At 50.2% G+C, this 15,088-nt stretch overlaps 1 protein-coding gene across 3 annotated transcripts in view; it reads left to right on the plus strand.

The window, feature by feature from the left end:
- Ppp4r1 (protein phosphatase 4 regulatory subunit 1) overlaps nucleotides 1-15,088 on the plus strand; it is a 51,007-nt gene extending 35,919 nt beyond the window's left edge. For 2 of the 3 annotated variants that reach the window (XM_026412439.2, XM_026412437.2), the window contains exons 11-19: nucleotides 4,425-4,597; nucleotides 6,126-6,224; nucleotides 6,784-6,969; nucleotides 7,885-8,046; nucleotides 10,462-10,562; nucleotides 12,127-12,247; nucleotides 12,331-12,465; nucleotides 12,742-12,883; nucleotides 14,102-15,088. In XM_026412439.2, the coding sequence (XP_026268224.1) occupies nucleotides 4,425-4,597; nucleotides 6,126-6,224; nucleotides 6,784-6,969; nucleotides 7,885-8,046; nucleotides 10,462-10,562; nucleotides 12,127-12,247; nucleotides 12,331-12,465; nucleotides 12,742-12,883; nucleotides 14,102-14,265 (1,283 nt within the window). In that variant the 3' untranslated portion in view covers nucleotides 14,266-15,088. The remainder of the gene's footprint in view (nucleotides 1-4,424; nucleotides 4,598-6,125; nucleotides 6,225-6,783; nucleotides 6,970-7,884; nucleotides 8,047-10,461; nucleotides 10,563-12,126; nucleotides 12,248-12,330; nucleotides 12,466-12,741; nucleotides 12,884-14,101) is intronic. The other variant, XM_026412436.2, reaches the window with a different exon arrangement.

Consider the following 15,088-nt stretch of genomic DNA (forward strand, 5'->3'; position numbering starts at 1 on the left):
ATGAATATGATTAAAGGCTAACTCCTGCACTTGGTGGTTGAACATTAATTGAAAAGTAATCAGTTTCTTTTTTTTAACATTTATTTTATAAGAGTTATGGGGGTGTAATTTCTATCAGTAAAAGTCATGCTTTTGATTGGACGGGGTTAGATGGGGAAGCACAGGCAGGTAGCGCCACACCCCGGTGAGTCTCGCTCCCTCCACACCCTCTGGGTGCTGCTCTGCCCTTTCCAGAATGCTGCCAAGTCGGCACGGAGCCCTGGAGTCTGACCAGGATCAGCCCTGTGGCATGTCACTAGTTCACTCCTCTTATTTTCTGAAACCAGCACGAGCGGAAGACTGAATGTTAGCAGGGTGCTATGGTCTTCCCTCCCAGGAGGTCATTTCCACAGAAGCCTTGGAGCTTTACTTTGTTTGCTTCCTTCTTCAGTCGCAGCTCCTGCTATGGAGTTTCACCATGTAGCAAGGGCTGAGGATTTTATTTTGTTTGCCAAACACAAATCCTGACCCAGATCTCACTTGTGTCCCCCTCCTTTCCTGTCTACCCCAGTGAGAATCAAGCACAGAATTAGACCCCAGACTAGGGCCGCGGGAGCCACCAGTGCCTTCACTCTCTCCCGCTTTTCATTTGTCTTTTTTTATTAATTACCCACTTAAATTTGATAAAGTATTAAACTTCAGTACCTCATATTTCATTTTCTTAAACTCCATTTTTATGAAAAAAAATTGCCAGCTGGTCCTCGAGCCTGTCCTGGGAGTTCTCGTTTTATTACAGTGCCTGTTGGCTTTCAGACACTCGCAGGCACTTTTAAATTGTTAATTGAAGTGTTGAATGAATTTTAATTTTTCAACAAATAAAATAGCTTCTTCCATAGTTCACTTTTTAAAAAAGACTTGTGTAAGGGCTAGGGCTGTAACTCAGTGGTGGAGCACCCGCCTCGCACGTGTGAGGCACTGGGTTTGATCCTCAGCACCACATAAAAATAAATAAAGATATTGTATCCAACTACAACTAAGAAAATATTTTTAAAAAATAAAATAAAAGACTTGGGTAAATGCACCTTCCAGGATATGACTTTGTTTCCTTTCTTTTTTGGTCCTAGGGGTTGAACCCAGGGGAGCTCTACCATTGATCTACACCCCAGGCCTGTCCCATGGGTTTTTTTTTTTTTTTTTTTTTTTTTTTTGAGACAGGGTCTCACTAAGTTGCTGAGGCTGGCTTTGGACTTGTGACTGTCCTGCCTCAGCCTCCTGAGCCTAGCTTATGATCCGCGTTTCTGAAGATGGCTAATACTGTACTTTTTGACTTAACATTACATTGTAACTTTATAAGCTACAGCTGAGAGATTTCAGTGTAGATACTGTCTTGTGATCTAATCTAATTCAGCTCTGTGACCTGGTAGATTAACAGTTATCATGTTGTTCTGTCCACTGTGGCAAGGATTGCTGCACATATTTCCTTGGCAGGTTGGTCCTTCCTTCAGTAGTACTGACCGAGCACCTGTTGAGATGGTCACTGTATCAGGACTTAGGAGACGGCAGCTGCAAACCAGACAGCGATCCTGGGATTTGAGGCAGAGGAGCAGATGGTGTGGTGCTGGGGGTAGAACCAGGGCCTGAGTGTGCTGGATAGTGCACAGAGGCTCAGCCACTGAGCTGCACCCCAGCTCCAGGCTGCAGAATTTTTGAGTGCTTGATTTTGTTGAGATCTGAGGGCACATATACTCTGTGTTAAATAATGCCTTAAAAGAATGGATGTTAATTTGGGGTGCTTTTTATTTTCTACTTATGCCTTTGTAGGGCAGTCATTCCTTCAAACTGTCAGAAAACAGTGACGTGTTCCAAAGGTAGAACTTAATCTGAGATTGAAAACAAAGTTCTCACCAGGGAGCACACCCTGGGAGTTGGTGGCCTTGTGAATTTCTTCTTATTGGGCTTTGTAGGGGCTCTCACAACAGAGCTTGTCCACTGTCTGCCGGGGAAGCCCTTTCAGGACACTCATGGACACTCGGCTTCAGTCCCATCTGATCTCTTTCCTTGTAGCTGTGCTCTGGGGACAGCAAGACTTAGTGGATTTCTTCTAAGGCAGCTTTCACTTCACGGTCTCACTGATGTCCATCTTACCTTCCTGTGAGCACGGATATTTTTTGCTGCCTTGTGGATTTGGGGTATGACATTTAGCTTGTTTTCTTAGATAACATTGGGAGTCCTGTTTTGTGGGAACCCTTTATTGGTTAGAGCAGATAGATCCTTGTGGGAGGATCTCTGTGTAGATCCCACATGGTGAGACACCTGACTTGCAGGGTGGCTAGGCAGATCCAGGGTGGAACAGGGAGCAGCCACTGAGCAGAATGCCTCCCTTGGCTGGACCTGCCACAATGAGGTCCACACACTGCATAAGATCTGCTCACAAAGTTGTTGATTTCTTTCTAGTTTGGGTCCAACTGAAGAATTAGGCCCATTGAGAGTTTATCAGAAAAGCTGTGTTGTTCACTGTTTAAAATCAGTAAATTACTGTTGGCCTTAGGAACTTCTAATGATCACAGCATGGTTGTGGAGAGTGGGAGATCCCAAAGGATTAGATCAGCTGTGCCAGTCCCTTCAGGAAAAGACCAAAGTTTGAAGGTTTCAGGTGGTCCCCATCTCTTTGATGTGTCTCTGGGGATTGTGTTTTTTCATAGATTCATGGTTCGTGCCACCTAAAAACCTGCTGGGCGTGTGATTAAATGGCCCCGTTCCCCTCTCGGAGTGCTCTATGTTTGTCATTGGAGTTAGATGTGCTAAACCCTCATAGTCTGGAGTGATCATTTCCATTGGGAATGACAGTAGTTGGGTGTGGGTGACACAGAACACTGAATCGGCTGTCCCTGTAGTAACTCCAGAGTCCTGGGGGGAGAGACACCGTTCCAGCAGCTGTCTCTCAGAGCAGCAGCCTGAGACTCTTGGTAAAGCAAGCAACAGATAGATTTCAGTTTTGCTCACAGACTCTTAGTTCTGAGTCCCTAATTCTGGGTCCTGGGGTTTCAGTCTGCACTGCGAGTGAGAGGCAAACCTGGGTGAAAGTCTCCTTAAGTTCCTCACCATGGCCCTTTAGATCCTCCTAAAATCCCAGCAGTAGCGAAGCTGAAGATTCTGCCTTTTTCTCTGGTTGGAGAATTTAAGCTTCAATTCTGAGGATGCAGCTCTAGGTTCCATTTCAGTTTTCTGAAAAAGGTAAGTTCACAGTGTAACTCATTTACATTTTTATGAACATAAAAACTTACAAAATGCACCAACACGCACATGACAATGGGAAGGATGCAGAGCACTTAGATAAGGGACCTGTGTCGGATGTTCCATAAGAGGCTGGTGTCACACTTACTTCCAGGGTGCTGGCGATGGCCAGGTGTGTGCCTGCCTCACTTGGCAGCAGCCACCCGTGTAATGGTATATGGTGTGGCCTGCTGTGCTGCTGTTGTGCTTCAGCTGGGGAATCTTGAAAGACGCCAGGAGGAACAGAAACGTCTGTAAAGAGAGCCTACAAATTGCCACTGAGATTCTGAGAAGAGTGAGCGAGAGCATGCTCCCATAGAACTTGCAGGAGTCAGCACCACGGTTTATTAACTTAGCCCATGACAACCTGCGAGAACAGGGCTCCCTCTGAGCGCACCTCGCATCCCTGTTGCCAGGTACTGACAGGGCACACTGTCCAAGTGCTGCAGCCCGCTAGAAGGCCATGTCACATGCTTGTTGATCATTTTTTTGAACACGAACTTTGTATTCAAGTGGAGTGCTACTTGGAGTAGGTGCTGAGCAGTGCATTTGCTGACCCTCGCGAGAGTGGGGGGTTAGTGAGGATGCCTTTCCGTGGCTGTGAATCCCTTGCTGAGGGAGGCACTGCGGTCGCCAGGTTGAAGAACCGCTGCTGCTGAGTTGTCCTCTTGGTTTGCTGCGAGGAAGACAGCGTTTCTACAGGGTCCCTGGTCTTGGGACATGTGGCTTCTTTTTCAGTGTCAAGAAGAACTAGAGCAGAGTGAAGAGGAATGAGATGGGAGAGGTGTTCAATGTTCTGAGGAGCATGCGCAGGGGCCTATGTAGTGCCCGCTGTAATGTTGGCAGAGTCTGCGGGCTGCTGTCCTGCCAGCGGGCTCACACACTACCAGAGGTGGTCCACTCTCTCGACTGACTCCTTTCATGTCAGATTCGAGTCCCTCCAGCACCTAGGTAGCGGTGTGCGGTAGCGGGTGGCGCGTCTGACCCGTGGAGGCCTATTGGCATATTGGTGGTCTCCCCTGGAGGGACTAATGATTTATAATAGTAGACATTTTTTTCAGCTTTTTGATGCGGTGTAAAAACACATCCATCCTTTGATGGTGCCACGTGCTGTGCCGAGGAGGAGCACGCCAGAGCCTGCCCCGCTTACTGTCTCCCTCTTCTGCCTGCAGCACAAGTGGAAGTGCTGTCGGCTGCACTGCGCGCTTCCTGTCTGGATGCTCACGAGGAGACCGGCAGCGTGGAAAAGAGAAGTGACCTGCAAGATGAACCGGGTATAAATGAGCTACCAAATTGTAAACTAACTCAAGATGATTCTGTGCCTTTAATCTGCGATGCCGTTGAGGTAACGAACCACGAGGTGTTGACCGCGCGACAGCGGTTTGCCTCAGCGGCCTTGGTGGGGATGGCTGTGGCTAATCACGTCTAGTTAGCACGTTCAGGGGCTGCCGGTTTACCACGTCCTCTTGCACAGAGTAAAAGCGACTGTCCACGTCCTGTCCTTGTGACGCTGTGCCGTAGTGAATGCCTGGGGAGTGCCCCAGTCCTGCCTGGGGCCATATGGTGGGCTTCATGCTAACGTAGCTCACTGCAGTGAAATAGTCTTACTGGAAACAAAGCCCTTTATTAAGAATAATTAACTCTTCCCTTTTCTTTTTGGAGAGGTGCTTTGTTTCTGGTCGGACCATTTCACTGCAGCAAGCAACACAGTGTTCTGAGAAGATCGGGACTTGAGGCCACGTTGCGGAGGGCCAGTGGCATTGTCTGGACTCGAGTGTGAGGGTGGGTACTGTTACGAGCCTCGTCATCACTGCGCTCTTGTGAATCCACATGGTCCTTCCCTGGTCTCCCACGACAGCCCCAGCAGCCAGCGGCAGTTGCTCTGTCCCTTCTCCCTGGGTGGTTTAAAGGCAGAGAGGGAATATGCCACTCATTGCCAGAATCCAGTGGCCCCAGGTCCTAGTGGCTCCAGTGATAAGCTCAGGAAAGCGCGCTCTTACTCTTTGGGGACGGCAGGTTCTTGGAGCTCTGGTGCATTTGCTTTAGTGTTTGTCGGGTGATGTCTGGTGTGTCAGAGATCTGCAGAACACGGAGGGAAATGCCAACTGTTTGTTGGAGTTTTGACTGCTGTGCTATATCTGCATTTTAGATGGTTTTTTATTTGTTGGCTTTGTGTGAAGGGGAGTTCTGTGGTTAAAAGAAGATGTTTCTGAATTAGATATTAAAGAGCCAAGAACAAACAGAAGAGACACTGTGTATGACACCCAGTGGCCTCTCGAACAGTTGACTGAAAGAAGCCTCGGAGTACTGTTTTATGAATGAGCTAATTCAAAATATTTAGTCCATTGCAAAACTATTTTCAAATCTTCTTTAAAAAGTATTTTTTTTAGTTGTAGATGGACACAATACCTTTATTTTATTTGTTTATTGATTTTTTTTCAATGTGATCCCGAGGAGGGAACCCAGTGCCTCACACAAGCTAGGCAGAGTGCTCTACCACTGAGTCCAGCCCCAGCCCCTCAGATGGACTTTTTAATCACTCTCATTTTCCTGGAGTGAACATTCACAGATTGAGCAGCTTCTTAGCAAGCTTGCTTTTAAAGCAGAGGAGGTTCTCACGGGCCTGGGGCTGGGCTTGTGTGTGCTCATGGTGCTGGGGATCAAGCAGGGCCTTGGGCGTGCGAGGCAAGCGCTCTGCACGGAGCTGAGCTGCACCCAGCCCAAGGCCATGTGTGTAGAGACTCTTAAAAACCTCAAGAGTTGATATGTGTTCCTATCTGTATGGCAGCCTTGAGAGGTAAGTAGCCTAGTAAAATGGTTTTAATGAGGACAACTTGGAGGAGAAGGGCTCTCTAAGCATGTCTGTTTCTCAGCAGGGCGTGGACTCCACTCCTCACTATGCCCATGACGACTCGGACATGAGCACCAGCAGTGGCTTCAGCCCTGAGGAGGAGAGGCGGGCCAAAGTGCAGGTGAGCCCCGCTGGGTGGGATTGGGGGGATCATGCTGGGCGAGGACACGCAGCAAGGAACCTCCCCCAGGGCCATCCCCGCCAGGTTCCCTCACAGGCCTTCACAGGTCTGTGAGCACACGGGTACCCCTTTTCACCTCTCAAGAGAAGCAGGATCATCCCAGGCCACCACAGTGTGGCCTTATCTGTAACTTAGCTTTTAAATTTAGTAATTAATTCTAACTGGTCTTTATGCTGTTTATTGTTTAAGATCTTAATTAGCTCTAGTTTTGCTTAGTACACACACACGTTTTCCTTAGTATGTGTTTCTTATCTCTTTGCAATTACTAATAGCCTAAAATTCAACATTAAAATCCAAGTGTTTAAAAGTGGCATGGTAGAACACTTACCTAACACGTGAGGCCCTAGGTTTGATTCTCAACACCACATATAAAATAAAGGTCCGTTGACAACCAAAAAAGTACCTTAAAAAAATAAGTAATTTTTACCTGATTTATATCTAAACTGCTGAAAGTACATTTAAATGCTCAAAATGTGTTACTGTCCTCTTTATTCATTAGGATGTTGTGCCTCAGGCTTTGCTAGATCAGTATCTGTCTATGACGGACCCCTCTCGTGCACAGACGGTTGACACTGAGATTGCTAAGCACTGTGCGTACAGCCTCCCGGGCGTGGCCCTGACCCTTGGCCGGCAGAACTGGCACTGCCTGCGAGAGACCTATGAGACCCTGGCCTCGGACATGCAGGTGGGTGAGGCTGAGGTGGGACCAGGCACCCTATACACACAAGGCCCACATTTTTTGGCTTTTAAAGCCTAGAGAGTTTCTGTTTCAGTCAATCTTATATGGGTGAGCTTAAAGGTCATGTCAGAGAGTGTTTTGCATCAGGATTCCAGCATCTGGCCTCAGGAGTGTATCGAAGGGCTTCATTTGAATGGAACCACAGGGGCCCCATCTCCGTAGAGTACTAGGTCCTTTGCCTTGGAGTTGATGGTCTCCATTCCACAACATTCCCGGGGCTCCTGTGCCCGCCTGTCCCCTCTCCTCATCAGACATCTCTGCCTCCACCTGTTATGTGTGAACCTGAGCGAATGGGTATAAGTCAAGTGTAGGGGCTGCTGTGAAGCTGTTGGTGGAAATGCTTCTGTAGGTGAAGTTTTAAGTCACAGTGTCAGTTTTTAAATTAAGGCCATGTGGAGGAAAAGATGTTTTTAACTTAGTTTCCTAGCAAATGAGATTTCTGTTGAGTTCTTTTCCAAGGGCTGTACACAAAAGATTTTCCTATTCTTTGTATTTAAGTTGTCAGTTCCATACAAACAATTTTTATTGGTTTTTATCTAAGACTTGAAATAACTTCTGAAGATTCAAGTGGGATGGAGCCAGGTAGCCTTTGAGTCCTGTGGACATCAGAAAATCAAGGACCTAATGGTCACAGAGTGGCAAAACTGGTCCATTAGGGATTCCCCCAAGCATCATTTTCTTCATAAATGAAAGGGAAATGGAAAGCAAAAAAATATATATTTTTTTTAATTCTCATAATAGATGTTTAAAATTTAGCATCCATTATTTCTACTATTATGTGTTTGCTCTTATATTTTTAGATTAATATTCAAAGTACTGTGCACTTGTATTTAACTTGCTAACGTAGCTTTTGTTCTGCAGTGGAAAGTCCGAAGAACCTTAGCATTCTCCATCCATGAACTTGCGGTTATTCTTGGGGATCAGTTGACAGCTGCGGATCTGGTTCCAATTTTTAATGGATTTTTAAAAGACCTCGATGAAGTCAGGATAGGTGTCCTTAAACACTTGCATGATTTTCTGAAGGTAACTTTAAAATTTTTCACATAAAACATAATGAAATTCCAATATAAATCTAAAATTTTGTTTATGTTTTGTGTCTTTGGTGATCAGCAGGATTTTTGTGTGTTCCTTTATAAGGAAACCAACCCCTGAGTTGGTGGTAAGATGTGACTTGAGGGGGAAAAAAAGCCTCATTCTGATAAAGTTTGCTCATGTCATTTAATCTTTTTCATTCAAATTTATGCCAACATTCATTTTTAAACAAATGTGTACAAACATGTACCGTTTTCTTTTTTGGCGTTGTAGAATAAGATACACGTTTAACCTCTTAGGAACCGTGGGCTTGTGTTCTGTGGCCTTCCAGGAGTGCTTGCTCCTTTGACACTGGCCCTCTGCTGTCCTGGGTGGGGGCCTGGGTTCACAGATGGCCTGCTTCTCAGACTGTCACCTTGAACTAGTTGTCCTGGGGATGGAACCCAGGGCCAGCCCCTCTGCCACCACCCATCTTAAAGTAGTTTGAATTAGAAAAGTAATTGTAGGGGCTGGGGATGTGGCTCAAGCGGTAGCGCGCTCGCCTGGCATGCGTGCGGCCCGGGTTCGATCCTCAGCACCACATACCAACAAAGATGTTGTGTCCGCTGAGAACTAAAAAATAAATATTAAAAAAAAATTCTCTCTCTCTCTCTCTCTCTCTCTCTCTCTCTCCCCTCTCTCACTCTCTCTTTAAAAAAAAAAAAGAAAGAAAAGTAATTGTATATGGAAGAAATTATAATCCTGCTTTTGGGGAAAAAAAACCTGACTTTGTTATACTATTTTATACAGAGCAGACTGAAATTTTTTTGTTTCAATAATGTCCTTTATAGCTTTTATCCCTTTAATTCAAAGTCCAACTAGAAAGCACATGTTGAATTTAAATATTTTAGCTCTTCCTCAAAACATTTTCCCTATTTTTTTGTTTTGTTTTGTTTTTTGGTGGGGTACCAGGGTTGCACCCAGGGGCACTTAGCCACAAACCCAGCCATTTATTTATTTATATTTTGAGAGAAGGTCTTGAGAAATTGTTTAGGGCCTTGCTAAGTTGCTGAGGCTGATCTTGAACTTGGAATCCTCTTGCCTTGGCCCCCCCCAGCTGCTTGGATGACAGGTGGGTGCCTCTGTGCCTGGTCACATGACTTCTCAGTGCCACTGACATTTTGTGAGAGTCCAGCTGGGTGTTCTGCATGTTACCCCCTGGTTTGGATTTGTCTAGGTGTTGCCATGCAGCTTGATTTTGATTAAGCCGGGGCTTTCACAGGCATATGTCTACCTGGTCTTCCTGGGTGAGTTGCCAGTTATTTTCCATGTTTTGCCTTAGGGTGACATGGTGTCGGCCCTTGTATTACTGGTGACGTGTCTGGTCATGGCGTCCGTTCGATTCCTGCATTATGAACCTTTCACCCTTGGGATCAGCAAGAAATTGCTGAGCAGATGCTGTTGAAGTCTTGACATCTTTTTCCCTAGAAAAGATGCGCGGTCCTTTCATCTCCCTTTCAAAGCGCTCTCCAGTGTGGCCTCGGACTTAGAATTCACTTACTCGGCGTCTTGTGGCCCGTGTCTGTCTGAGCCTGGGCTGTGGGGGCCGGAGTGTGGAGCTGTCTGTGGGCAGGCCTGTGCGTCGAGCCCACCGTGCACTGTGCTCCTGGGCACCTGTCTGTCGGGCTTTTTCAGGAGACAGGAGCCAAGAAGTTGTTTTGCTCTGAATTATTGAGTTTGCTTTTGAAATTGAAGTGAATTGTCCAGTACTTGTAATTGTGGAAGGTGGTGCAGAGCTGCTTGGCCCGGCTCTGGCCCTTCTTCTCCCACTTCCACATCGCTTCCTCGGCTGGCGTGAAGGCTCATTCTGTGCAGTGCTGACAGCTGGTCGCTCCTGTGTCCTACAACACTCGTGGGATAGTTTGGGAATGACTCCTGGTCAGGGGGCTCTAGCAACGCCCACAGGTGTCGTCAGCGTTTCCTCGGGCTCCACCGGTCCTCCGGCTGTGCCCCTGTGGGGCGGGTGTCTGCGCTCGGTCAGCCCGTAGGCACGGGCAGAGCAGTTGTTGGGTGCGTTTATCTTTTTGCTCAAATCTTCATTAAGCACCTACTCTGTGCGACAGGGCGTTCACTGGCCTTGTCGCACATGTGGGGGTAGTCACTGTTTCGGGGTGCATGTGAGGGGAGCCCAAGGGTAGTGTAGGCCTGCCGCAGCCTCGAGGGAGCCAAGACTTCTTCCAGAGCAACAGTGGCTCTGCAGGCCAAGTGGGTCACTTGGGAAATCGAGTCGAGGACCTCTGCTACACGGTGCCAGCGGGCCCTGCATCTCTAGAGCACTGGGCAGCCACACTCGAGTCCACTCTGCAGCAGGCCAGGGGCGGCACCTCTCCTCGTCCTGGTGAGTGAGACGCTGTGTTTTGTGCGCAGCTCCTTCACATTGACAAGAGGAGAGAGTACCTGTACCAGCTGCAGGAGTTCCTGGTGACCGACAACAGCAGGAACTGGCGCTTCCGTGCGGAGCTGGCTGAGTAAGTCGGGCTGCCCTCCTCTCTCCCGCTTGGAGCAGGGCCAGGTCTCTGGCAGTTCCTTGGGCACTTCTTGGGGTGTAGGGCTCCATCTGCTGTGAGAGAGGTGCGAGCCGCCCTGGCCCCCAGGCTCGCTGTGGCATGTCACCCTTCCGTGGTGTTGGCCTGTCCTCTTGCTAGCATGCCACCCCCACCCCCTGGTAACTGGGGCTTCTCCCTGCAGCAGGCGACATTGGCTGGACGTGAGCCAGGGGCCTTTGCTCAGGAAGGCTTCCCACCCCCGCTGGGGTGCAGCATGTGCCCGCCCTCCCTAGCGCTTCCTGTGAGCCTATGCCCATGGCCTCCCTCAGGGGCCTGAGGCTTTCCCTACATGTGAGAAAAGGCCCCGGAGCGCCCTGTGCCACCCAGTGTTGTTGACACCTGAGGGACCTCCCTCCTGACCCAGGGGAGAGGACCCTGTGGGCGACAGTTTACAAGTAGGCAAGCACCTGTGTCCGGCACCTTCCAGCCACTGTGCAAGCCCACACCTGGCCTGGGAAGCCGACTGCCTTTCCGGTGGCTTCGTCTCACCTGTGGCAGCAGGCATCTCTTCCACCCACACGTTACGTAGGCCAGACTATTGGGGTGTCCCACTTTTCATTCTGGGAAGTAATGCTCTTTGATGTCCTAGAGGTCCTCAGGTTCCCCCAGACAGGATATGCAGTTTCCTGGGGGGGGGGCTCCGCGGTCATCCCTGGAGGCTGCTGGAGTCCCAACAGGTGCATAGTGGCCCCCTGTTGTGACAGGAGCACAATAGACCCCCTGTTCTGCTGAACTTTCCTACTGAGCACACATGTTTGGGGTTTCTCAGCTCGTCCTGTGGGAAATGTGCCAGGCTCCAGCTGAATACTCCAGGAAGGGCTTTGCGCTTTCTCAGTCCTCATGTGCCTTAGTCTGTCCTGTGTAGCTATCACAAAACACGGGATGCTGGCCAGTGTGTAAAGGAGAGTTTATGTGCTCAGAATTCTGGAGGCTGGTCAATGTAAATGGTGGGTGCTGCTGCCTGGCTCTGTCACATCGTGGCACTGAACAGCAAGGGAATGAGCCACCATTTGAGCCAGAGGCCAAGGGGCCAGGCTTACTCCTGTGATGACCACCCTCTGGGAATTCACCAGGCCAGGGAGACCTGGCCATTCCCACGAGACATTGGGCCTCCACTGGTGGGGGCAGCGCACCATGACCTGGTCATCTGCCCCTGGCGCCACCTCCCAGAGGTGCCGCCACCTCATCTCTGTCACTTAGGGGCCATGCTTCCAGTGTGGACCTATGGGAACAAGCCACAGGACAGAGGGCCCAGAATTCCACAGCTTTGTGCTCCTGGCATTTTGTGGGAAGACATCACCTCGAGCCGTGGTGCGGAGTGTGCATCCTGGCGACCACAGGCTGTGGTGGTCTGGGTGGGGAGGCCTGCTGTGTCCCTGGCGTGGCTCTGTCCCGTGGTGCAGTCTGAGACGAGTGGCCTGTGTTTACTTGCCGTCTGTGTCTGGACATTGGCTGGCTCTTGATGTCCTGGTGTCCGTCTTTGTAGGCAGCTGACCTTGCTCCTGGAGCTGTACAGCCCCCGGGACGTCTATGACTACCTGCGTCCCATAGCCCTGAGTCTGTGCGCAGACAAGGTCTCCTCGGTCCGCTGGATCTCCTACAAGCTGGTGGGTGCACGCCCTGGCTTCCTGGCAGATTCCGTTCCCCGGCTCTCAGCAGAGGCTGGCCTCACTGTCCGTGCTCCCTGCAGGTCAGCGAGATGGTGAAGAAGCTGCATATGGCCACACCCCCGACCTTCGGCGTGGACCTCATCAATGAGCTGGTGGAGAATTTTGGCAGGTGCCCCAAGTGGTCTGGGCGACAAGCCTTTGTCTTCGTCTGCCAGGTGAGCAGGCCCAGGGGTGCCCCTGGGGATCGGCCTGGCGCCCTGGCTGGCCACCCCCATCTTCCTCACCCCTGCCTCCTCACTGCTGGGGACAGAGCCCACCAATGGCCTCTATGTGGCTCCTGATCTCCACCAGTCCTTCCCTCCCTGCCAGCTGGGCACCTTCCCTGGTGACAGTATGCACGCTGTTGCACCGTGGGGCACCCCACGTCCATGCGCTCCCGAACGCCCTGTGCGCCAGAGCCTGCCCCGACTCCCTCCTGTGCCCTCCTCCAGACTGTCATCGAGGACGACTGCCTCCCCATGGAGCAGTTTGCTGTGCATCTGATGCCACACTTGCTAACCCTGGCGAATGACAGGGTCCCCAACGTCCGAGTGCTGCTCGCCAAGACCCTGAGACAGACTCTATTGGAGAAGGGTAGGTGGAGAGGGCTGGAGCGTGCAGCGGGCACCAGGCTCAGGATGGCCAGGAGCCCCACGTGTATAGGAGTGCTCTGGTAGCAGGGCATGGGGCGCAGCCATAATGGGCTCCTCATTAGTGCTCTGTGCTTTTTTTAAATTTTTAATCTTGGGCACTTACCATTTTTACAGCTGAAAACAGTGATGGGGGCGGGTGCTGGCATGTGGCTGTGTTCCAGTTGCTGCCTGTGCACACCGTGTGGCTGTGGGGCCAGGCTAGCTGGATGCAGTGGTGCACGCCTGTAATCCAGCAACTCAGGAGGCTGAGGCAGCAGGATGGCAAATTGTTGGAGGCCAGCTCCAGTAACTCAGGCCCTGTCTCAAAAATTAAAATTTTTAAAAAGGTTGAGAATATAGCTTAGTGTAGAGCACCCCTGGGTTCAATCCCAGTACCACACACTGCACCCCGCCCCCCCCTCCCCCCCACACACACACACGTAAAAATGTAAAAGGATAAAATGGCTAGAGAAGAAGGGTTTGGCTTGGTTTTTAGAGAGAATGTATGTGTGTGTGTTGGGGGGGGGGTGTTGGCAGTGTTTTAATGGCTAAAAAGCAGTTTTTTGGGCTGTGGGGGAGGGAATTGAACTCAAGGGCACTTGACCCCTGAGCCACCTCCCCAACCCTATTTTGGATTTGATTTAGAGATGGTCTCACTGAGTTGTTTAGGGCCTCACTTTTGCTAAGGTTGGCTTTGAACTTAAATTCCTCTTGCGTCAGCCTCCTGAGCTGCTGGGATTACAAAGGGCATATTGTGTTCATGTCTTTCTTAGTTTTCATATTCCTTAGCTGTTCTTTTTCTCCTTTTTTCCCTAATTTGTTGTCATTAGTCATAACCGGTAGTAGACTGCATTTTGACACATTGTACCTACATGGAGTATAGCTTCTCCTTCTTGTGGTGGAACATGCTGTAGAGTCACACAGGTCATGTGGTCAGTGTGAACACAGGTGCCAATGTCTGATTCACTCTGCTGTCCTTCCTACCCCTGGACCCCCTCCCTTCACTTCTCTCTGCCCCATCCTCCCCAGCTGCTCTAAATGAGATGCCCCATGTCATAAGGACATGTGAGTGCCGTGCGTGACCGCACGGCCTGTGCGACACTGGTAGGCAGGCCCTGTTGGTGGTAGCTGGACTTCCTCCTTGCTGACGGTGGCTCACGATGCCCGCCTGTCCTTGCAGAGTACTTCCTGGCCTCTGCCAGCTGCTACCAGGAAGCGGTAGAGCAGACCATCATGGCCCTGCAGATGGACCACGACAGCGACGTCAAGTACTTTGCCAGCACCCACCCTGCCACTACCAAAGTCTCCCAAGACGCCACGAGCACAGCCTCCTCGACCTACTAGGTGCCCGAGTCCTCCTGCCTCCCCGAGGCTGCGCCCTGGGCGGGGCAGAGGGAGGGAGGATGGACCCTCCCCTTGCAGACTCCACCGCAGGCGCCTGGCCCACACGGAGAGCAGGGTGAGTCAAGAGCAGTCCAGTAGACACGACTATCTTGACTTCAAGGGAAGTAACTTCTCAGAGGATTATAACTGTCACCGAAGCCTTAACTCCTTCGTCTTCCTGACTGACGACACTTGAACCGCAGGCGTCTCCCCTGTGGCCGGGACTGGCTCCCCCAGAGCTGCGCTGCTCTCTCCCTGGTCACTGAGATCCTCAGAGCCAGAGGCCACGCGCACCCAGGCGGAAGACCTTCAGCATTGCTGTCTGCCGCTGGGCCAAGAGTCCCACTGGGCGCAGGAGGAGGAGGCTGTGGGCGGGTCTCCCGAGGGCTGAGGCTGACACTGCAGTGGAGTCTGATTTTAACTCAGATGCAGCATATTGCTGTGCACACTTACAGACGTTTGCTGATGTCTCTGTCCTGGAGTTTCTCATGCTGGTCATGACTGAAGGAGATTTCTTAGCACGCATATTGTTACGTCGGGGTTTTTAACTTGATCATGGTCAGCTCCGAGGGGCGACTTTTCTTCACATGCTGTACATACCTGTGACCACTCTTGGGAGTGCTGCAGTCTTAATCATGCTGTTGGAACTGTCGAGGCACAAGTTCTCTTGTCCAAATAAAGTTTATTAATAAGATCTATACAGAGAGGCGTTTACACTTTGGATTGTTTTCTAGATGTCTACAAATAAATGCAATTTGTGACCTGTATTAATGATTTAGTATAA

Source organism: Urocitellus parryii, chromosome 13 (assembly GCF_045843805.1).
Source record: "Urocitellus parryii isolate mUroPar1 chromosome 13, mUroPar1.hap1, whole genome shotgun sequence".
NCBI classification, from domain to species: Eukaryota; Metazoa; Chordata; class Mammalia; order Rodentia; family Sciuridae; genus Urocitellus; species Urocitellus parryii.